We start from the raw sequence: 24,123 nt of genomic DNA, 5'->3' as shown, positions 1-24,123 counted from the left end.
GGGTAAATTATAGCTTGTCACCCATCCGTGCCAAGTAGAACAAAGTTGTATTTATTAGCAGTCTTGGTCTGATTATTTTTCTGCTCCTGCCCCTGCTCCATGGAAATCCAGAGCTGTCAGAGCGGAGAGGATGAAGACGAAGAGGAAGACAAGGAAAAAACATTTGAGGTAAGTTTTCATAAAGATTACACACAAGGCTGCCTGGCAGGCCAACCAGCGGCAGCTTCTCGCTGGCCGGCCGGGTGAGGCTCCGCCGCGGTGTCTGAGTGTCTGCCGCCCACCTCACAGCCCAGCCGGGCAGCCGGAAGCGGTGCCCACCCACGAGCCATGGCTGACCGCGTCACACCACTTCCCGGAGCTGTGAAAGAACAAATCTACGCAGCCAAAAACGAAACATCAGAGCCATGCGTTGGATTTTGCACTACTGTTCTGTAAATGCAAATGGATACTACTTTTCATTTGAAATCCACGGGGGCCTGAAGCTAAAATATTTCAGGTTCCTCATACTCTGCAATTTGCAGAGCACCCCACAGACTGCGCGGATGCAAATGAACAGAGTCATGGCGGAGCATGTTCACGCTCCAGTGGCCCAGCGCCAGGAAGTGTGTGTTTCCAGAGGGTGGAACATTCTGGAGGAGGGGCGCTGTTTATGTTCAGGCACATTTGTGCAGATTGGCTCCTCAGCGTCTTTTCTGTATGACAGGGCACTGAAAATACACACTTTTGTTTGTTTGCTTACTTTTTTGAGACAGACTCTCAGTATGTATCTTGGGCAGGTCTTGAACTTGGGATGCTTCTATTTAGTACTAAAATTACAGGAGTGTGCCACCGTACATGTCTTGAAGCACACACATTTTCCTGTGGTCATAGTGTCAGAGGAGGAGGAGGACACTATGTTACCTCTCAGTACAAAAAGTGGAAGATCTGTCTTTGGTTTGTGAGCGAGTATGAGTCAGGTGCTTGGAAAGCTGTCTGTAAGCCTCAGGGTTGCTTATCGGACACGATGGCTGTGGTCCATAGGCCACTAGGACTCTCAGCTCCCCTGAGCATGGAGAATCGCTTTCAGGGGAGTGGGAACGGGGGACCGAGGTAGAGACTGGGAAGCAATAGAGGGTGAGGGACAGGACGTTCTCTGTGTTTCCCCCCTAGGAGAAAGAGATGGAGAAACAGAAAACCCTCTACCAACAGGCTCGGCTACATGAACGTGGGGCTGCCGAGATGGTTCTACAGATGATCAGTGCCAGCAAAGGTGAGTTCCCCGCTTCCCGGACAAGCCCGGCAAACCACCCAGAGCCGCCACTCGAGGAGAAAGCCACCGTTACCAAGTCCTGGTAAAGCCGGTAGCATGGCTTCCGTTGGCGTCCTCCGTGACTGCACTGCACCTTCGCCTGGCAGGTGAGATGAGCCCCATGGTGGTGGAGACGCTGAAGCTGGGGATCGCCATTCTCAACGGCGGCAACACGGGCGTGCAGCAGGTGAGGGGACGCCCGGGCGGGGCGCGGCCGTCCCGGGCAGAGCGCGGCCCTCCCGGGTAGAGCGCGGCCGTCCCGGGCGGAGCGCGGCCCTCCCGGGTAGAGCGCGGCCGTCCTGGGCGGAGCGCGGCCCTCCCGGGCAGAGCGAGTCCATCCCGGGCAGAGCGCGGCCGTCCCGGGCAGAGCGAGTCCATCCCGGGCAGAGCGCGGCCGTCCCAGGCAGAGCGAGTCCATCCCGGGCAGAGCGCGGCCGTCCCGGGCAGAGCGAGTCCATCCCGGGCAGAGCGCGGCTGTCCCGGGCAGAGCGAGTCCATCCCGGGCAGAGCGCGGCCCTCCCTGGCAGAGCGCGGCTGTCCCGGGCAGAGCGCGGCCGTCCCGGGTAGAGCCCGGCCGTCCGGGCTGGCCCGTCCCGGGTAGAGCACGGCCCTCCCGGGCTGGCCCGTCCCGGCCTGGCAGTTCCAAGCACTAAGGAGGAGTCGCCGGGGGCAGCAGAGGGCCGCCATCGTTCTTAGCGGCCAGTCCTGTCCGAGCACGGATGATTATAACCAGGGCTGGGAGTTTATAGGCAGATGTGCATTTGATGACGAGGTTTTACCCAGGGGTAAAAGAAGTAAATGTTTCCTTTTGTTGCCAGTAGCTGACTTCATGCAGAAATACATGTACTGTGGAGTTGTGCCCAAGCCTTAGGGTTGGATTTTTCTCAGGCCTGTTCTAGTTTGCTGCCTCATAAGGAATCTCATCCACACGGGGGCGGGGGGGGGGGTTTGGAACCCCCATACGCATCCCCATACGCTTTACTCATTCTGTGAGGCATGAGCAGATTGTTGACCTGCCAGGCTGGTGATGGGCTGATGCTGTGGCCTTGCAGTGCGGCAGCACTGAATGCTACAAATAGAACCCTGCCGCCATGCCGCTGGCATGCTAGCAAGCCTCAGACAGTGACAGTGCATACCGCCAAGTGCCTGAAGTCTGAATCGGGAGCACTCCCAGCAGACAGGCGTGGAGCATCCAGGCACACAGAAGAGTGACGGTTCAGACAGACATTTACACAGTCATATCCCAGGCCATGGAGGAGCTCTACTTCCATAGCCACCATCTCACACATCACCTCTTCCGCCTTTAACACTTACCAAACAGATTGCTTACTAAGAAATGCTGTTTTCGGGCTCAGAATGTGGCTCAGTGGTAGAGTGCTTGCCTAGCATGCATGAAATCCTAGAAATCCTAGGTTCAATTCCTCAGTACCACCTAAACAGAAAAAGCCAGGAGTAGCACTGTGGCCCAAGGGGTATAGTACTAGACTTGAACAAAGGAATCTCAGGGACAGTGCCCAGGCCAAGTTCAAGCCCCAGGACTGGAAAAAGTAAATAAAACAAAAAAATAATTGCCATTTTCTTAGTGATTTGTCTTCTCTCAATCCCCCCACCCTCTATCAGTTGACTACTTTACAGGCCTTTAAAAAATCCATCAGTTAACGAACATTTTTGGCTGTCTGAAAACTCCTGCCTTCCCATTAACAGAGACAGCATAAAGTCTCTTGTGAAAAAAAAAATATTCTCAGCTTTTAATTGGGTCCCTGGGTTTGGGGTCGGTAGGCAGAGCGTGGGTCTGAGTACGGGTGACTCACAAGCTTGGCGCTTGGTGTGGCTCCTGTTTGCCACTTTCCCACTGGAATTAAAGAGGGCCGGCAGCATCGTTCTCATCGCTTTATCTTGATTTAAAATGTCTCTCCTTTGCAGAAAATGCTAGATTACCTAAAGGAGAAAAAAGATGCTGGATTCTTTCAGAGCCTTTCTGGTCTTATGCAGTCCTGCAGGTAAATATGGGGAAACACTCAGCATTTTCCGGAAGTTTCATTACTCGAGAAGGGGGCAGAATGCAGTGTGCAGGGTTACCTGTGAGCCCCCTCTTTTGGAAAGGAGGGCGGTGGGCACCGTGTGAGTTAGCAGTGCGTTCAAGCAGCATTTGGCAGGGAGAAATCTCCACGAGCTGTTTTCTTTAATTACCTTCCTTGCCTCCTTTTTGGTCAGGTTGTCTTCCTGGGAGGCTGGGTGAGTTCCTCAAACTTTTCTCCAAGCGTGGACACCCACGAAAGCCAAAACAAAAGAACAGGAACGTTAGGGCACCTCACTGTGGTTAGACATACTGCTGTAATCTGTTTTGTAATGATTCTTTGCATGGAGTGTGTTTGGGTGGGTATATATACCCATCTGTCCGTTTTTGTGGTTTTGGGTTTTTTTTTTTGTCGGTTGTGGGGCCTGAACTTCGGTCCTGGGCGCTGTCCCTCCGCTCTTCAGCTAAAGGCGAGCGCTCTACCACTTTGCACCACTTCCCGCTTTTTCTGCTTATGTGGTACTGAGGAATCGAACCCAAGGCCTCGCATGCAAGGCAAGCGCTCTACCACTGAGCCACCTTCCCAGCCCCCCGTATGTCCTTTTCAATGGGACAAATCTCAGAACGGGAACATTTTGACATGGACTACAAGACAAAGCATTTAACTATCCCTTCACATTTCCTAGTTGTGTTAGTCACCCCTCACGGTTGAACCACTGACAAATATGTAACCACCACACTGCTCCTCTGAGAAGTGAGCTAGCAGCCTTTCTAAAAAAAGAGTCAACTTACTCTTGAAAACTCATTCTAAAAGAAAGCAAAGTTGTTTAGCTCATTGCCTCCATGGACTAGGATACGTATTTATCATATTAGATATTTAAAATAGAACATAATGTCTTCCATTTGAACATTTGGAGGATGAGCATGCCTTTGTGCAGACTTCAGGATCCTGCGAACCTTATTTGATTGCACAAATAGTATACCCTGGGGCCACAAAGAGCATGTCTGAGCTACGGCCTGGCTCTTACTCTCAGCTCCCACAGCCTGTTAGTTTATGACTTCTCTCAGGAGAGGAGGATGTGATCTTATCGGTCTGACTCTGTGGGAGGGGCAGCCCGTGTGTACTCAGAGGTAAAGCCCGGGCCATCGTTCCCGCATTGCTCACAAAATGCTCCACTGAATCCCTGAGCACTCTCTCCGCTTCCCACAGTACTTACTGTTGCCAAGCTTGTTTCTAATTCTCGTGTAATGATGGCATGGAAAGGAAGGTGACGGGCACTTAGTCGCCAGCTGACATCTCACCAGCGTTTTAACATGTCTTAATGGGTTTTGATTATTGCAAGAGTAATACACATTTGTAAAATACTTAGGCAGTAGAAAAATTAAAACACTCAACATGGGTGTTCAGGGACTGGAATTAGGATCAGAACTGTGCTGCACAGATTCGGAATGAAAACTGTCCCTTCAAGGCAACGTTCTCTCTCAGTAGTCAGACAGACACAGAGGGCTAGTGCTGTGCTGCGCATCCTGCCACAGCCGGACACAGCGCAGAGCAACACACGGCGGTAAAACTTCACTGTTTGCTGTTTAAAATTTACCTCCATGGCAGACGATCTGTAACTCCCCCAAAAGAGAAGAAGGGGTGCCGTGGCCTTCTTGTCTGCCGTCTCTCCCGCTGCGCACTGCTGGGAGGAAGGCTAGGCCTTTGCGATCCTAATGAACCCAGCGGCCCTGGCGGGAGGCGATCCACACGCAGCTCTCTCCCTGGCATGCTTGATGGTGCCCTAGGGCTTCCTGGTGACAGGAACCTGGCTGTGGCTGTAACCAGAAAGGTAGGAGGAAGTGGAGTGGAAAGGAAGCCAGCTCGCCAGGTTCAAGCACAACATGGGTAAAAACTTACTCTTGACGTAACGGCACCCCAATAGTGAGGAACCACGACCACCCAAGGGTGTGACCCTAAGGTCTGGAAACCACAGCTAACGTGATCTCTGAGAAAGCAGAGGTCTGAAGGTGGAGCCGAGCATCACCCCAACCCTTGGAGTGAGCTTCCCCAAGCAATCGTAGGGGAAGCGCCAATGCTGGACGCACACAGAGGCTTAGGGGTGGTTTCTTGCGGCAGGGCCTCACTGTGAGCCTAGGTTGACCTCGAACTCGGTCCTCCTGGCTGTACCTCCTGGGTGCTAGGATCACAGGCATGTGCCTCAGACTAGCTAACTACGGTATTTTTAAACTTCAATGCTTGATATAAAGTCAAGGAACTGTTCAAACTTCCAATGACACTGCTATGTGTTAGCAATTCAAGAAAATAATAGCACCGCATTTTCTTAGTCAACGGATGCTTTGACGTTAGAAACCCATTTTCCAGTCTGTGTAGCCCTGAACCTTGTTTTCTGTTGTCTGTTAAAAGCGTCCTTGATTTGAATGCATTTGAGAGACAGAACAAAGCCGAAGGCCTGGGGATGGTTACGGAAGAAGGAACACGTAAGTAATGAACACACACCAAGGCCGTCCTCTTCCTGATTAGAATCCCGTTAACCCTTTCTGGCTAGAGCCTCTGGTGGTGGCTTCCAGCCTGCAAAGCCTGCGCCACTTCATCCAAATGTGTGCCGCCCTGGCATGACAAGGTCAACATGCAGGCCAGACGGCTCATAGGCCAGCTGTGACTTGATCAGACCCGAGGTACTGATGTTTTCCTTATTGTCTTCTTTTTTCTTTTATCACAGTTATTGTTCGTGAGCGTGGTAAGTTGGAGTTTCTGGCCTGAGTCCCTCCCCTGTGTGTAAATCCTGAGAGACTGGATTTATGCCCTTCATCAGGGACCATGGCCCTGCCATCTTGGACTTGCAGGTTGCACATGGAGTGTATTTAACCTCATCAGTTTGATGCTTGATTTAAAAAGTGTCTTCCCCTCTGTAAAGCATGGGTTATGGACTGTGAACCGTTTGCGACCACTGCCATGTTGTCATTATAAATGCGTCTTGGGGCTAAATAATTTACCTTTGTTGGGCTCTGTGGTCTGTCACTTCAGCTCTAGGTTAATAGTTTTTCACCATTCATCCAAAGTTCCTTTTCCAAAGCATCCATACACTTCTTGGCTGCTTTCATTAGAAGGTGCTCACTGGACTGTTCTATTTTCAAAGGTGAAAAGGTCCTTCAGAATGATGAGTTTACACGAGACCTCTTTAGATTCCTGCAATTGCTTTGTGAAGGCCACAACAGCGGTAAGTAGGCTATTTGTTGAGGGAGACAGTATTCGGATACACAGTGGTCATTCCTGGGAGACAGCATTAGGATGCACAGTGGTCATTCCTGGGAGACAGCATTCAGATGCACAGTAGTCATTCCTGGGAGACAGCATTCAGATGTACAGTGGTCATTCCTGGGAGACAGCATTCAGATGCACAGTGGTCATTCCTGGGAGACAGCATTCAGATGCACAGTGGTCATTCCTGGGAGACAGCATTCAGATGCACAGTGGTCATTCCTGGGAGACAGCATTCGGATGCACAGTGGTCCTTCCTTTTAGGATGCCCATTCCACACCCAGGGACAGAAGTTAGCACACTCATCAATAGGAGCCCTCACTGTGTGGCTGTTATTGAGTGCCACCAAGGCTAACTCCTCCCAGAACCTCCATCTCTTCGTCTGGCCTCTTTGAGGTTCATGAAGTTCCACGTTGGGTGTCACAGGGTAGGAGGGCTCTGAGTACAGCTCTGGTCTGAAGGTCTGCCAGGCCCCAGGGATGGCGTCTGTCAGACCTGCACAGCGTGAGCTCCTCTGAGCAGAGCTGAAAGGCGGGCCCAGCTCCCTGGGGTTACAGGTACGCCGCGGGCCTGGGCTCTGACCAGCACTGGCACTCTCAGACTTTCAGAACTTCCTGCGGACTCAGATGGGGAACACCACCACTGTAAACATCATCATCAGCACCGTGGACTACCTTCTGCGTCTGCAGGTGAGGGGGAGCCCTGGGCAGAGGCTCCACACTTCCAAAGGACAGGAAGGCCAGGACACGCATCTTCTTAGATCTTCCCTGAGGCTGCGCCCCGTGAACCCATCATAAGCTGAAATTGCATCTAATGCACTTAGCCTGTAGACCATCACAGCTCAGGGCCAGGAGTGCTGCAGAGCTGGGCTGTCCACCCTGGCAGTGGTGCAGTGGCTGGCCGCTGGGGCTCGGCCCACGCTCGGCATCCTGAGAGAGGGCCGCTGCCCGCACTGACACCGGCAGACCAAGGCCCACAGCTCCAGGTGCCGCTCCAGCGGGCTGCCTGTCGTTTTTACACTGTTAGTAAGTTGAAAATGTGTAAGGTAGACCTGACACCGGAGGTCAGGTGGTCACGCCCCCGTAAGAAAGGCACTACAGTCTATGCCTACATACTGAATGGAACCGTGTGCCATCACTTGAGATGGTGTGGAGAGAGGGTTAAATGCACAGCTCTCCAGAGCAGGCCCACCACAGTGTCCTGGAGCGGTAAGGAAACTTGCGAAGAGAGAAATTCTCCTAGGAGAAAGAATTGTATAGCATGCTGAGATAAGACCAGTTTTCAGCCTGCTAAGTGTTGAGAAGTCATTTTGTGTAATCATTTGGGTGAAAGTCCAACTACACTGATGTAGGAAAGGGCTGTTTCTCCTGGCTGTTCCTGGCCTGGCTTTGCCACTCACTGGGGACAGGGGCCACCGGTGTGCCTTTTCTCTGTTCCAGTTTTCCCATCCATAAACTAGGTAGGACATGCCCCAAACGGAAGCAGTGAAGATGAAGAGCTGAGCACTTTAAAAGCTAGCTGTTATGTTGCTATTATTATAGTTCTTTGGCTGCGAATCATTATAATCTTCAGTGTAGTTTATTCATTTAGAAAAGTATCTCACACCTGGCGCTGGTGGCTCACACCTGTAATCCTTGCTAATCAGGAGGCTTGAGACCTGAGGGCTGCAGTTCAAAGCCAGCCCGGGCAGAAAAGTCCCTGTGAGACATTCCAACTAACCCCCCAAAACAGAAAAAAAAGCCATCAGCTATGATGGTCTCCACATGCCAAGGGCCGCGCTCTCGCCAGCGGGTTCTTCCCTGCTGAGAAGCATCTGTGCTTGGAAGGTGGTGGGCTTGACGGCCTGTGTTCCTCACAGTGCCGGTGGCTCCTGTCACGGCAGAGAAGTCAGACGTGTCGGATTCCCTCAGCCTGCTCTCACACTGAGCTCTGCTCCCAGATTGGCATCGGCAGTACTTAGCGCCTCTCGTTTGCTTTTAGGAGTCAATCAGTGATTTCTACTGGTACTACTCAGGGAAGAGCGTCATTGATGAATCAGGGCAGCACAATTTTTCTAAAGCTCTGGCGGTCACCAAGCAGATTTTCAATTCTCTTACGGAATACATCCAGGTATGTGGTAATGCGTGTGGACCGAAAACAAAGGAACAGTTCTAAATTCCCCGCAGAGTTCCTGGCTGAACACAGTGGGCTGCGCTCAGCCCCAACGGGACCAGAAACGGGAGCCAGCCCTGCGTCGGTGGGGTTAGCTCCCAGCCCCCGCGTGGGCTGCTGGGGTGCTGTCACGCTTTGCTCACGTTCAGCTAGTTACGTCTTGCTTCCCGTCCTAGCTTCTCATAGAGAGAAGACTTCATATTCCACTTGAGTTTTTTCTCCATGTCTAGAATAATCAATGATGAAACGGAAGGGCAGTGATGCCGTCTTAGTAGAAGTTAAAAAACAGAATCTAAGGCCAGGCACTGCAGTGCGCACGTGTAACCCAGCACTGGAGGGGCTGAGGCCAGGCCATGCTTGAGCCCTCACAGCCTACTTAGGCCCCGTCTCCAGACAAACAAAGCAGCAACAAGCCTGCAGGGGAGCCCCGGGGGAGGGCTGGGCCTCCGTCTCCACCACCGTCCCCGCCCCCCCCCCCCAGCGCTCAGCCTGCTGGGAAAATGCGTAGAGGAGGTGCAGACAAGCCAGTAGCTGTGCTCTCAGGGGGACAAGATTCTGAAGGCAGAACTAACATTTGTCTTGGTACTGTCATAATCAGGAGACTCATGAATAAAATTTTCATTCATGTATTCACTGAACAAAACACTTAGCTGTACTCTCCTGTGATTAATGGAGGAAAACCAGTATATATGACCTCTATCCTTAGAAGAGCTTTTAGTGCAATCGAGAGAATACATATACATGAAGAAAACTACTTGAAAAAAGATGATCATACCTGATGTAAAATAATTACTTATGCCATGCTTACGAAGCATCCCCGTGGTGGCTGGGGGCGTGGCTGGGTGGAAAAGCACTTGCTTGGTATGCACATCATCTGAGGTTTGATCCTGGCATTGGGAGGCCAAGCAGGAAGATCGTGCGCTCTAGGCCAGTGTGGCTGTATAGTGGAACCCTGTCTCAGGAAATAAGTGTTTAAAGTTTAAAAAGAAAAAAAATGCAGGTTTGACACTTCCAAGGAAAAGAACTTGTGTATGTGCCCCGGACGGGTCTCTGTGGGACCGTGAGCCGTGAGGAGCGCAGACAAGAAGCACATAGTAGCCCTGTCTTTGGGAAAAGTGGCGACAGGATTGTCTGTGGCTTCTGAGACACGATACCAACAATGACACCAATCTGGCTAAAACAGAAGAGCCAGGAAAGTGGATAAACAGTTGATCCTTATTCTTGTACATTTTCCTTTCCTTCCAAACGAACCTTCTGTAAACTAAGAGTCTTAGGGTTTTTGGCGGCTCTTTCTATAGATTCTGTGAGCGCTAAAATCTGTTCTGTGAAAAGCATTAGGTTTTCATCTTCAATAAATGATTATGTGATGAGCCAGTTGGCTCACTCAGACTCTATTTGCTCATTAGAACAAACACTTTCTAAAAAGGAGTGTTTTGAGGGGGATTGTAAGGATGAGCACTGGAAACTAGAACAAGACTGCCCCCAGGTCTCAGGGTGACCAGATCTGAGGAGCACTGGCTGGGAGGACCCATCCTAACCCGGGTCTCCTCTGGAGCATTTAACCAAAGCTGAGAAGCTCATTCACTGTGCCTGCCAATTTCTTTTAAAGACCAGTTTTGTTCCAAAATGAATCTACTGGCTTCTAGGAGTCAGAAGCTGATGTACTTAACCGGTGATGTTAAAGCAAACTTCGGTGACCTGTGCAGCACCTTGCTTCTCGTGTCTTCCTGAGGAAGCCTGCCAGGGCTCTTTGTGGTAGGATCTGTGTCCTGTAGACATTTCTTATTAGGAAATAAGGTGGAGATTGGTTAAGGGGCGGAGTAAAAGGAAGAGGGAAGGGGCCTTGATTCAGTAGTGATTTTCAAAAATGGAAAAGTTATTCCCATGGAAAATGAAAGCTAGCAATGAAGTTATCTCTGTGCTTGGCTTTTAGAAAAGATATCTTGGGGGTGACACGAAGCTGGACAAAGGGGTATGTGCACGGGAGGCTGAGACAGGAGAATCACAGTGTGAGGCTAGCCTGGGTTACATAGGTAGACGTGTGTGTGTGTGTGTGTGTGTGTGTGTGTGTGTGTGTGTGAAGGGAGGGGGAATTACACCTGAAGTTTACATTAGTGATAAGAAAGTCCTAGAAGTGACGGAACAGCGGGGATTGCTGTGCAGATCCTGTGGTCACGGGGCGTTGCACTTCTGCGTATCTCTGCCTGCCAAGAACAGGGGCCGGGCTGCCAGGCCTGCGCTCACGGGTGCACTCAGGCTCTTCAGGTTACTTGGGAAAGGCTGGGGTGGGTGCGTCCACCACAGCCCCTAACTAGTTTGGATATTGTTCCTCGGCGTAAGACTTGATTCAGAGATCAACTTGAAGAACACCGTCTCAGAGCCCGAGCTCGATCCTCGTGCTCCATCCTGGGATTGGGAGCGGGAGGGCTAAGCGGGAAGTGTGGTGTGCACTGTGGTGTGCACGCAGCCAGGACGCCCCTCTCCCTTTCTCCACAGGGTCCGTGTGTGGGGAACCAGCAGAGCCTGGCCCACAGCCGGCTGTGGGACGCCGTGGTGGGCTTCCTCCACGTGTTCGCTAACATGCAGATGAAGCTCTCTCAGGTACTGTGGCCTGCTCACTGCGGCCCGTGGGTGGGCGCTGGCCTTAGTGCCCTGTGGATGCACCTTCAGCATCGGGCCGGGCAGCTGTGCAGACTCGCCAGGGCTGGGGCAGGAGGGGTCCCGGTGGGCTCTGCGTGAGCGTCGCTTCGTTGGGTCTCACCGCCTCAGTCCTCGCTTCCTGCCACGCTGATCCTTGCGGCTGTCTGGTGGGTCTGGAACCACTGTCCGCCAGCCCTGTCTGCGCTGTCAGACCTCGCATGCCTCCGTGATCTGGGTCCTCCCTCCCCTACTGGTTCCCATCTCCCCCTCCTCACCCTCCGTCTCTCGGGCACCATGACTTGGAGTTGCTCAGAGCATTGCGAACACACACATGTAGCGTGTGCGGCAGCACTGTCGCTCCATGAACACACACATGTAGCGTGTGCGGCAGCGCTGTCGCTCCATGAACACACACATGTAGCGTGTGCGGCAGCGCTGTCGCTCCATGAACACACACATGTAGCGTGTGCGGCAGCGCTGTCGCTCCATGAACACACACATGTAGTGTGTGCGGCAGCGCTGTCGCTCCATGAACACACACATGTAGTGTGTGCGGCAGCGCTGTCGCTCCATGAACACACACATGTAGCGTGTGCGGCAGCGCTGTCGCTCCATGAACACACACATGTAGCGTGTGCGGCAGCGATGCAGAGCATTGTGAGCACATACATGTAGCGTGTGCGGCAGCGCTGTCGCTCCATGAACACACACATGTAGCGTGTGCGGCAGCACTGTCGCTCCATGAACACACACGTAGCGTGTGCGGCAGCGATGCAGAGCATTGCGAACACACACATGTAGCATGTGCGGCAGCGATGCAGAGCATTGCGAACACACACATGTAGCGTGTGCGGCAGCACTGTCGCTCCATGAACACACACATGTAGCGTGTGTGGCAGCGCTGTCGCTCCATGCCAACACATGCAGGACCACGTCAAGCTGATGAGTACGTGCACCGCAGCACGTGAAATAATGTGTCTGTAAAATGTTCACGCGGTCACGTCTGCCTCCTCCCTGCTGGACCGTGCTGTGCAGCCTTTCCCGTTTCCCGCTTGACTCTGGCCTTGCGGGAGGGTGTGCGTGGCTTTGTGGCTCAGGGCTCCTCCCCGTGCCGCGGACGCCACTGCCCGTCTGGTTTCCCGTCCCGTCACTGTGAGATACCCCGTGGGTGGCTCTGAGGTGTCCTCTCCGCTCTGACAGTCCTCACTTCCATGGTATTTTCAAGGTAGCTTCAGCACTCAGCACAACAGGGGAAGTTCCCAGGCCAGGGCTGTGACCTTTCTGAGCATCTGTAAAGGAAGTCTGACCCCAGATTATTCTTGCAAGCATCGTTTCCTAACTTTAACTTCACCCTCAGATCAGGTCTTCTGCATGGTATAAGCACGAGCTAGCTTAGCAAGACCCTGCTGCACTGCTTAGATTAAAGCCAGACTACCACCGACTCCATCCAGAGGGCGGCCTTTGCTCTTTACCCTTGGGACACCTGCAGCACCCCGGTGACCACCGGCTGGAATTAGCATCATGTAGCCCAGAGAGAAGGGAATTTATTGGTGACTTATGGTTGCCTTAACGTGATTACAGTACTAGTCCTATAAATCTCACCAGTAAATCTCCAGTTCAGAAAATGACAACACAAGCTACTAAAGGCACTCGGACACTCTTTGGTGAAGCGGGTTGGTGGCTCGGCAGTTTCTGGACGGTGCTCAGTGTACCCGCCCGTGGCACGAGGGGGGAGGAGGGGAGGGAGCGTGCTGGACGCGTCTCCGGGTGCTCCGGAGGCGGGTGTCAGGCAGCTCCTCCCCGCGAGAAGGGAGCCCACTGCCGGCCTCAGCACGGCCCCTCTGGCCGGCCCTCCCACCCTCGCCCGCACATGTGCACCACCCCGCAGGGGTCCACTAGCTCAGGGGGTCTCCTGTTTCTGTTCTAGGATTCCAGTCAGATCGAGCTGCTGAAGGAACTCTTGGATCTCCTTCAGGACATGGTGGTGATGCTTCTGTCCCTCCTGGAAGGTTGGGCTGTTTGGTATAACCAGGCATGCACACAACTGTCATTGGTCCGAGCACTAGCCTTGCTCATCGTGCAAATTACTCTGCTGGCAAGTGGTAGATGCCATACCACCTTGGTTAAAATGCCAAAGTTTTGAAAGGAAAAATACTTAGTGAGGGGCACGTGGTCTGATGGACAAAGCCTGAAACCAATTCATTTTGTATCCATGGGAAAGCCAGAATGAACTGGGGAAAATCTCCAAGCCTTGCTCCTCCCCTCCCCTCCTTCTCCCCGCTGCTTCTGACACCTCTGGCTGCCGCTGTGTATGCAGCCGTGTAGGTGGGCGCCTCCTAGGAGTCCCATGGTGTCCGCAGTGATCTCACAATGAAACCACCCCCCGGGCCAGCATCAAGGCCCACGTGTGGCCCTCTCCCCCTCCGTCTCTTCTCCTTGGGCTCCTGGTGCCTAGACTTAGGGCCTACCACTCCAACCTCCCTATTTCCAAATCCTCATGGTCAGGACACAGCTGACTAATTTGGCACATAGACCTCTGAAAATAGCTACCCAGCCAGGTCCACGACAGCTTGGGTTTATTTGTATGTTTGTGTGTCTTTTTGAACCCGTCTCACAGGGAATGTGGTAAACGGAACCATTGGCAAGCAGATGGTTGACACCCTGGTAGAATCATCTACCAACGTAGAAATGATCCTGAAATTCTTTGACATGTTCTTGAAACTTAAGGACTTAACTGGCTCAGACGCCTTCAAAGAATACGACCCGGATGGGAAAGGGATTATCTCCAAAAGAGAATTCCAGAAGGCCATGGAAGGGCAAAAGCAGTACGCACAGTCCGAGATCGACTTTCTCCTCTCATGTGCAGAAGCTGATGAGAATGACCTGTTTAATTACGTTGACTTTGTGGACCGGTTCCATGAGCCGGCCAAGGACATAGGGTTCAATGTGGCAGTGCTGTTGACCAATCTGTCTGAACACATGCCCAATGATCCTCGCCTGAAGTGCTTGCTCGACCCCGCGGAAAGTGTGCTGAAATACTTCGAGCCCTACCTGGGGCGCATCGAGATCATGGGAGGGGCCAAGAAAATCGAGCGCGTGTATTTCGAGATCAGCGAGTCCAGCCGGACTCAGTGGGAGAAGCCTCAAGTGAAGGAATCCAAGCGGCAGTTCATCTTTGATGTCGTCAATGAAGGAGGGGAGCAAGAAAAGATGGAGCTGTTTGTGAGCTTCTGTGAGGACACAATCTTTGAGATGCAACTAGCCTCTCAGATCTCTGAATCCGACTCAGCCGACAGGCCGGAAGAGGAGGAGGAGGGGGAAGATGAAGAGTCTTCCTGTGCGTTAGGCACGGAGGGTCAGGAGGAGGAGGACGGGTCTCTGGAGTGTGCCTCGGCGTTTGCCGTGGCCTGTGCCGCGGCCAAGAGAAGCGTGGCCGCCCTGCTGAGGAGGGCCACCCTGAGGAACCTGCGGAGACAGTGCCGGAGCGTGAGGAAGATGGCGGCCCGGGAGCTGGCGCAGGCCTGCCTGGGCCTGGTCTCCGCGCTGTGCCTGGGGCTGCTCCGCGGGCTCCTCGCCCTCCTGGTGGGCCTCGCTCAGGCCCTCTGGAGCACGGTGTTCGGAGGGGGCCTGGTGGAAGGCGCGAGGAACATTCGAGTGACCAAGATCCTGGGAGACATGCCCGACCCGACCCAGTTTGGCATCCATGACGACGCCACCGAGGCCGAGCGGGCAGACGCGGGCGAGCTGCGTGCCGCCGCCGAGCCGGGCCACGCGGTGAAGGGCGGGAAGGGGGACGCAGACCTCATGCCAGACCTCTTTGGACTCCACCCAAACAAAGAAGGGCCCGCAGTGGGCTTAGGTGACCTGTCTGAAGTCATCGGCAAGGCCGAGCCGCCTACGCTGGAGAGCACCGTGCGGAGGAAGAGGAAAGCCCAGGTGAGCGCAGCGCGGGGCTGTCGCCGGGTCGCAGAGGGAGCCTTGTCCACGGGGCTGTCGCCGGGTCGCAGAGCGAGCCTTGCCCACGCTGTACCGACACAGGCCCGCTGTCAACGCCTGATCCTCACCCAGCTCTGGTGTCTTCAGGGGTTCTCACTAGGGTCTCCTCCGGTTTACCCGGGAGAGCGCCAGCGTGACCGGCCTGCTCCAGTCTTTCATTAGAAGGTAGCTTTCATGACGCATGGGTTGATGCTGTGAACTGAATGCACCAGAAGCCAAGTGCGATGCAAGAGATGTTTCTGTGAGACGATGTTCTTGAAGGTTTTGCTGACCTTGTGTGGCTCCCTGGATCCGTGGAGCCATTAGCCAGACAAAGTGAATAAGCAGCCACTCACACCTGTTGTGTGTCGGAGGATCTGAGTGGTTTCCTCTCTTGTAGCATTTGTGTCATTGTCGCAGCCAAGAAAGTAGAGAAGCAGGGAGAAATTAGAGCCCATTTCCACTCTCCATTAGGTCAGTATGCTAGGAAGGAGAGGTGCCAGGTAAGAGAGGCAGGAAAGAACGTCTACCTGGTACGGAGGGAGACCCCCAGACATCCCTTTCACAGCGCTCCATCTGTCCTGCTGGCTCTACCCTGGTGGAGCCCCCGCTTTAGTCAGCCTGATACAGGTAGAGACCTATCCGGGGACTCCCTGTGCCAGGACATGGTGAACCGGGGAGGCCGTGGTTTTGTTCTGAGCCCCCAGTGGGAAAAGGCCAGTGCCACCATGATAACTGATCAAGCTGCTGTGGTGGACGTGGCTTCCTGCAGACAGACAGCCGTGTTGTTCCTGGAAAGCCAAACCCTGAAGGCTGACAGGCACATGGGAGCCCGCTGTGAAGCTCCAGGTAGAGGAAGTGACCAGTGCAAAGGCCCTGCTGTACAAAGGACTTAGAATTGAAAGCAATTAAGTACTAAGAGCTGAAGATGGAGAGAAGGCTGGGGTCCTGTAGGGAGTGCAGGCTTCATTCTTGAGTACAGGGCTGTTGGCCAGAGGACTGAAGACAAGCTGGAGCTGTCAGTGAAAACGGCTCTGTGTGTCTGTGCCAGGTCTCTTACCCCACAGGGCCACAGGCCTCGGACAGGACTCTCTCATGGTCTGAGACCACGTTTCCTGCTTATGTAGAATAACGGAGCCGTTGGGTTTCTCCAGTGTGAGAGCTTTGTCACGGCATGTCCAGACAGCCTGATGCGCGGCAGGACCCTCAGACCTGCGGTCCTGAGAGGCCGGAACGCCAAGAGCAAGGGAGCTGGGCCCAGCGGCCGTGAGGACCGCGCGCGGCGGCCCGGCCGCTGGGATGCACACTGGCACTGACGCTCTGACTGTTGTTTCTGTCCAGGCAGCGGCGGTGAGAGCGGCACAGGAGGCAGACGTTAATGCGGAGTCTGAGAAGGCGGAGTAAGTGCGTGTAGCCTGGCAAACAGAAAGCTTCACTGTTGTTAATAAGAGCAGCAGACGCTGCAAGCCCTGGGCCCACGTGTTTTCCCCTCAGTTCTGTGATGCACACATTCTGTGTATCTTAACATTTTGGGGTGGGGTTCCTAACCTTGAAACTAGTGCTCACTAGGCTGCTTCTCCACCACGGGAGGCATGCCTCCAGCCTTCTTTTCTGATTGGTTTTAAGATAGTGTCTTCCCTGTCTGAACTGGCCTTGAACCACCATCCTTCTGTTTCCTGAGTGGCTAAGGGTTACAGGTGTGAGCCACTAGGGCCCCACGTTGAATTACTAACTTTATAATCCCAGCAGTATATGAAGCATGTGAAGTTATAACTCTATAATCCCAGCAGTGTATTCACTGTTGGGACAAGTGAGTCATCAGGCATGTAGGCCCTGTGAAGTGGCACATGCATGCTGTCCAGCTACGCAGGAGTCAGGGGTGTCACAGCTCAAGGCCAGCCTGAGCAAGAAGAAAAATCACACTGCCACCGATAATCCAGACACAGGAGACACGCTTGCCCACCCAGCCTCGTGAGAGGTTTAAATACCGAGATTGTGGCCCACGCTAGCCCAGAAAATGCAAGGCCCTATCCCAAAAGTAACTAAAACAAAAAGGGGTGAGGGTGTGGCTCTGGGGGCAGAGCATCCGCCTACAAACGACACAGCTCTTCAGTTCAAACCCTAGTCCCACCCAAAAAAGGAATAGTGAGCAGTTTTAGATAACACTGGTAATATCTACTCTGTATTGAATACTCATCATATATCAGGCCCGTACAATATCTCATTTAATTCCTGCCACAATTTAGAAGAGTAGATGCTATTGCTAACTCTCAGGAAGATGAGAAAAGGAACAACATTTCTGAAGAGGAAGAGAAAACTTGTTAAGCCCACTTTCGGAGGCGGAGTATAAACTCGCAGGTCAGCACCGGCCATCAAACACAACAGCTGTCCTGAAGTTTACACCAGAGTCCAGCCGCTGTGGTCTCCGCCCTTGGGGACCAAGCGCCTCCTGCTTCACCTCCTACCACTTTCCTCTCCTTCTGAGTGGGTTTCTCGTCCCCACAGCATGGAAGACCGAGAAAAGGAGGACGAAGCCAAAGAGGAGGGCCAGGCTGAGGTCCTGCGGACAGCTGTCGCCAAGAGGAAGCAGCGCCGGCGGGGCCAGAGGGCGGAGAAGCCTGAGGCCTTCATGGCCAACTTCTTTAAAGGCCTGGACACCTACCAGACCAAGCTGCTGGTGAGCGCCCGCCCAGCCCCTCCCCACGCGGCCTGGGCAGACCTGAGGGCTGGCTGCTGGTGTCTGTTGTTGGTTGGTCATCTTCCTCATTCAGTGTCTTCTCTCCCATCTGCCTGCTCCTCCTGCAGCCCTGCCCCTCTGCCCACAGTCCCACTGTGTCCCTTCCAGGGCAGCGGAGACACCTCCTTCTAACCAGCCCCACGTGTGATTGTGGGGAACGCGGGGTGGGGGGTGGGGCCTCAGCAGGCCCTGGTCCAAAAGTCCAGAAGCAGCCTGGTCACTCAAGACACAGAAGCCCCTGAGGTTGGGCTGTTCCCACACTGGTGCTCAAAGCAGTGCTGTGCACGAGCCAAACCTCCACACCTGCTCCTCTGGCCAGGACCCCTTCCCTGGCACCTTTTTGGGAGACTGGAACCTTCCCCAGCAGCCACTCCCGTTCTCAGGTGCAGGTGATGAGATGGGGAATAGCACAGGAGACTCCAAAGTGGGGCTGTGACCTACAAAGGGACGGGTCGGCTGCTTTCGGCCGTGCCGGGGGAGGGGATGTGGAGATCTTTTGTGGGTCTAGATTACTCACAATTTCCAAGCAAGAGTTCTTCCAAGCAGAGCGATCATGAAAAAGTACCGCACAGTCGCTTGCGTGGTGGCGCTGTGTTTGGGCATCTGGTTCCTTTAGGGACAGTTGTGGGCAGGGGCAGAGTTCTAAGCAGCATTTAGAAATCACCATTTCTGGTCCCTTGCGCCCTGCGTTTGTGTCTGCCTTGGAGGGGCGTGGAAGGGCAGGTCCCGGGGTAACCTAGCCAGAGCAGAGCTCGACCGCAGGGAGAGGTGCTCCATCCTCCCCCCAGCCTCTCTCTGCACCCTTTCCTTTGCAGCATTATCTGGCCAGGAATTTCTACAACCTGAGGCTCCTTGCCCTGTTTGTGGCCTTCGCTATCAACTTCATCCTGCTTTTCTATAAGGTGACACTGCACTCAGGGGTTGCTTGCAATGTGGCTGTATGCCAAGCCTGTCATGTATGGGAAACGCGTTAACAGAACTTAATTACAGCCAAAATTCTAATACGGAAGGTAGTGTCTAAGGCATTCGACAGTAATGTTTAATATTGCCCGAGACAGTGATGTTCAAAGGCATAACGAGTATACAACCTCTAGCTATGGCTGGCAGGGGAGGCAAGTTAGATAATACTTCAACAGCAGAAGCTTGAGTTGTTACAGAATTCAGTCTTCAAATATTCATTGTGAACCTACGATGTGCTAGGCCCTACATGAGGAACTGTATTGCAAATACAGTTCTCTTCCTGAGAGTCATTATAGTGAGCTCATACATGTGAACTATTTTCCTTTTTTTGTTTGTTGGTCGTGGGGCTTGAACTCTGGGCCTACGCACTGTCCCTCAGCGCTTCAGTTCAAGGCCAGAACTCTACCACTTGTGCCACAGTGCCACTTCCATATATGTGAACTATTATGAAGAAAATTAACAGGCGTTGCGAAGATAAAGGCTTTGAACATTGGCAAATGAATCTTGCATTCTATAGGGATGTAATAATTGTTTATTTTCATTTAAGGAGTTGGCATTTAACAAAACGGTTTATGAATACAATGCGCCCCTTTTAACATTCGCACCCTTCCTTCCCTCCCTCTTCTCCTCTTTGGAATGAGGTAAAGGTCTTAGGTGTGAGACAGTGAATATGATCAAAGTATATTGTGCACCCACATGAAAATGTCACAGAGAAGCCAGGTGTGGCACACATTTGTAATACCAGCGACAACGGAGGCTTTTGAGTTCAAGCCTAGCCCAAGTTATATGGCAAGACCTGCTTCCAAAGAAAAAGGTCATCATGAAACCCATTGTTTTGTACACTATATGCTACAAAGAGTAGACTCGACATAACTTGTCACTGGCTTTTCTGTATCTGATCTCTTTCCTTTCCTACTTAAACCAACAATCTAATTTTTATAAAGCGTTCTTACCCACACCAACCTTCCCCTTGATGAAACGATGGTTTTCTGTTGTCCAGAGAAGACAAATGGAAGGTCTCACTCAACATGTTGCTAGTATTTGCATGATGCATACTCAGTGGGCCGCGGCTCCTTGTGCTGTGTTGAAGTGTGTGTCTTGGATCAGGTCACTGAAGAACCTTTAGAAGAGACAGAGGACGTGGCGAACCTGTGGAATTCCTTTAATGAGGAGGATGAGGAAGAAGCCGTGGTGTTCTTTGTCCTGCAGGAGAGTACCGGCTACATGGCGCCGGCCCTGGGAGCTCTGGCCGTGGTCCACACCGTCATCTCCCTCGTCTGTGTGGTGGGATATTACTGCCTGAAGGTGAGCGGCCCTGTGCTCACCACTCAGAGCCAGTCTGAGTCCTGGAGAGCAAAGTGTCTTCTTTAGCTTAGCCAGCCCCTCGTTCTCGAGCTCAGACTTGCGGTGTCATGGCTCTGGCATTACCTGGGCACCAGCCGAGCCTCGAGCCAGAATGGGCCAGATGCAGGTGTGAGACTCCTTCTGCACACATCCCCATTCAGACGGATGGCGTTACTGTCATCGGGCAGAATGAGAGATGAAGCTATTTGAGCTTCTTCTCTGATCTTTGAAATTTTAGAATTTCTTAGAACCATTCAAGATGAGAAGAAGCCCCGCCTACGTATAACAGCCAATTTATCATTGTGGGACACATCGCCCCACCCTAGTGCTTTCAAGGCCGCTCATTTTGTCTGATTCTGTGGAACACATGGCCCTGCAGGCAGTTCTGCTGGGTCTGAAGCCATCTGGGAGGTCACAACCCTGTCCACACACGCTGTTGGCCTGCCGGTAAAGTTGGGTGTCCATAGTTCTCCCACTCTCTGAGTGACTGCTGTCTCCCCACGTGAAGGTGCCTTTGGTGGTATTCAAAAGGGAGAAGGAGATTGCCCGGAAGCTGGAGTTTGACGGCCTGTACATCACTGAGCAGCCGTCGGAGGAGGACATCAAGGGCCAGTGGGACCGCCTGGTGGTCAACACGCCGTAAGTGCTGTCCGGGGCCCCGGAACAAGAAAAGCCTTCCTGTGTCCAGCCCCCCTCCCTGGCCTTTCCAGTACAGGCAGCCTACTACCTCTCAAACCGCGATACACTCTGTGCATGTGCTAGAGGTTTAAAATAGGGCCATACTCTACCATAATCGAGATACTGAACATATTTGGTTCGTACCAGAGAGTCCAGGTGGCATTATCTAAACTAGGTCTCCGTGCCTGAGTTATATGGAGTGTTTCTAGGACGTCACTTAGCCAAATCTAGACATTCAGCCGAGCAGCTTCTCCAGAGCCCTCTGCATCACAATAGTCCCGTGACGCCCTTCTCTGAAGTCTTTTTTTTTTTTTGGGTCCGGTCGTGGGGCCTGAACTCTGGGCCTGGGTGCTGTCCCTCAGCTCTTCAGCTCAAGGCTAGTGCTCTACCACTTGAGCCACAGCGCCACTTCTGGCTTTTTTCTTTTTGCTTATGTGGTGCTGAGGAATTGAACCCAGGGCCTTGAGTATGCAAGGCAAGCGCTCTACCACTGAGCCACCTTCCCAGCCCTGAACTCTTTTCCTTAAGCAAGCGGCCTTTGGCCCTGCATGGTACTGAGCGGCAGTTGACCTGACAGGACCTGGTCAGTGCTGCAACTTTTAAAGGACTCTCAAAAAGCTCATGTCCTGGCGCACCTGCCTAACAAAGAACATACTGTATGTGTCCTATCTTCAAGGTGGTTTGACCCCAGCTCTAGTCGGGACAGGAATGCAACGTACGGAGCTCAGGGTACGAGGCTGCCCCGAAGGGGCCTCCTGCAGTGCTGCGGTCAGCACCCTGCAGCATCGCGGTAGCTAGACGCTCACGCTTAGGACAAAGCCTGACCGGGTCTGAGGCGAATGCTGTGGAGATCTCACTTGAGTAAGAAAAAAGAGCTCAGGAGGCTTGGCTTGATTTGTTTTTAAATCCTGAATGTAAGGAATAATCCTAGCTACCCAGGAGGCTGATATCTGAGGGTCGTGGTTCAAAGCCAGCCCGGGCAGGAACATCTGTGAGACAAGAATCTCCAATTAACCATCAGAAAACCAGGAGTGGTGCTGTGGCTCAAGTGGTAGAGCGCTCGCCTTGAGCTGAAGAGCTGAGGGACAGCGCCCAGGCCCAGAGTTCAAGTCCTACAACCAACCAAAAAAAAAAAAAAAAAGACTTGCTGTAAGTAATGTGCGCAGCTCCTTCTGGATTTTGTCTGGTGCACACTGGAACAGGGTACAGTCAACCAGAGGAATTGTGTTATTTACAGAAAAATGTTAAATCATAGTAAGTGAAATAAGCCAGACTCAGAGAAACATTGCCTATTTTCTCTCATATGAGCAGCCTCGACCTAAAAACAAATTGGACTTGAGGTTAGGGAGACTGCAGGGAGGGGACAGGAGAAGGCGACGGGAGTGTGCGATGATCCGAATATTGTTGACATGGATGAATCGCCAATGTCTGTAAAGCAATTAAAAAAATGAAACATACTGGACTTCAGCAGTGTGCCTGGCAGGCCAGGAAGAGAGATTCGGAGAGGGTTTCTGTCTGTCTGCCATCACACACACACAGTGCCTGGTTCTGAATCGTAAGCTTGAGAGCAAATGTTGGCTTCCCAGGCAGGGTGTGGAGACTGAACTCAGGCTGGAGCCCTTCAGAGAGGACAGACGCTCGAGTCGGTTGGTTTCTTGCTGTGTTGCCCTGATGTTCAGAATGAAGAAGCAATTCTTTTTTTCCCTTTGCAGATCTTTCCCTAATAACTACTGGGACAAGTTTGTGAAGAGAAAGGTAAATCCACAGTCGCAGGAGCTGTGATGCACGCTTGAGTTCTCCACGCACAAACACGTGTGATGTGTCAAGGTGGTGCCCTGAGAGGCCACAGAACTCGCCAGTGGCCAGCCCTTTCTCCTACTCCTGTCTTAGAACCCTTTGCCTTAGCCCTCCCTCTCCTGAGCATTAAACTTTTCCTCTCCTCCAAAAAGAGACCAGCTTGAAAGCAGGTTTTTACATACTTGCCCTCGTCACTTCATTTTCTCAGGGTTATTTTCTGTCTTCTGCAGCATGTGTTAACTGCCCCCCCCCCCCGTCTCCCACAAAGCCCGGGGGCAGCGGCGTCCCAGGGTTGGGAAGCTGTGGCATATGGCCCCAGCCCACCCTGTTGTCTCTTCGCTCTAGGTGATCAACAAGTATGGAGACCTCTATGGAGCAGAGCGAATTGCTGAACTCCTGGGTCTGGACAAAAACACCCTGGACTTCAGCCCAATGGAGGAGACCACAGCAGAGGCAGCATCTTTGGTCTCATGGTATACAGCTTAGGAGACCGGTCCCATGCAGCTAACTTAGGGCCATCATGTTTCCATTCCTCTCTACCTGCAGGGAAAAGTTGCAAGTGTGTCTGTATTCTCAGGCTCTGTTCCGGAACCAATGTCTTGCCCAGGTCCTGACGTCCTGGGAGAGGAAGGCTTTTAAGAATTTGAAGGCCAGTTTTTATGCTCAAAAGAGCTGAGAGAGACTAACATTTCCAAATGTGTGACTCAACCACTCTGTCTCTCTGGAGTACCTGAATAACTTGATAAGGTTCAGAGCTGTATTTAGGTTATTAAGCCTGTGAGAGAAACTTAATTTCTCTCTAATTAAGCACAACAAAATCTTGACCTTTACAAGTTATGAAATTATTTGTTCCCTCTTTAGGCTAAGTTCCATTGACATGAAGTACCACATCTGGAAACTGGGGGTAGTTTTTACTGACAATGTAAGTACTGTACTTGGAAAAACAAGATTCTTTTCTCTGGGGTTTGGGGTTGTTGTAGGGGACAAGCATTGAGGATGCCCAGGGGCTCGGCTGAGCCACAGGGTGCATGGAGCCCTTCCCCCTGAAGACAGACTTCCTTGGGGGCCCAGGGTGCAGGCTAGCGGCCCAGCCGGGGAAGCCCAGGGTGCAGGCTAGCGGCCCAGCCGGGGAAGCACTCTTCCCGTGGCAGGCTAGCGGCCCAGCCGGGGAAGCACTCTTCCCGTGGCAGGCTAGCGGCCCAGCCGGGGAAGCACTCTTCCCGTGGCAGGCTAGCGGCCCAGCCGGGGAAGCACTCTTCCCGTGGCAGGCTAGC

At 52.7% G+C, this 24,123-nt stretch overlaps 1 protein-coding gene across 1 annotated transcript in view; it reads left to right on the top strand.

Annotated features, from left to right (window-relative positions):
- Ryr3 (ryanodine receptor 3) overlaps positions 1-24,123 on the top strand; it is a 269,526-nt gene that overhangs the window by 236,618 nt on the left and 8,785 nt on the right. The window contains 20 exon segments of the mRNA XM_042687574.1: positions 112-168; positions 1,150-1,249; positions 1,396-1,475; positions 3,212-3,288; positions 5,713-5,786; positions 6,029-6,046; positions 6,446-6,526; positions 7,168-7,256; positions 8,548-8,676; positions 11,215-11,319; positions 13,286-13,367; positions 13,976-15,294; positions 16,675-16,733; positions 17,839-18,010; positions 18,886-18,972; positions 20,138-20,335; positions 20,883-21,013; positions 22,765-22,807; positions 23,195-23,322; positions 23,711-23,771. Of these exon segments, the coding sequence (XP_042543508.1) occupies positions 112-168; positions 1,150-1,249; positions 1,396-1,475; positions 3,212-3,288; positions 5,713-5,786; positions 6,029-6,046; positions 6,446-6,526; positions 7,168-7,256; positions 8,548-8,676; positions 11,215-11,319; positions 13,286-13,367; positions 13,976-15,294; positions 16,675-16,733; positions 17,839-18,010; positions 18,886-18,972; positions 20,138-20,335; positions 20,883-21,013; positions 22,765-22,807; positions 23,195-23,322; positions 23,711-23,771 (3,090 nt within the window).

This window comes from Dipodomys spectabilis, unplaced genomic scaffold (assembly GCF_019054845.1).
Source record: "Dipodomys spectabilis isolate Male_0828 unplaced genomic scaffold, ASM1905484v1 ptg000108l, whole genome shotgun sequence".
NCBI lineage: Eukaryota > Metazoa > Chordata > Mammalia > Rodentia > Heteromyidae > Dipodomys > Dipodomys spectabilis.
Note: the sequence above shows the minus strand (reverse complement) of the source record. Positions and strands in the feature narration are given on the sequence as shown.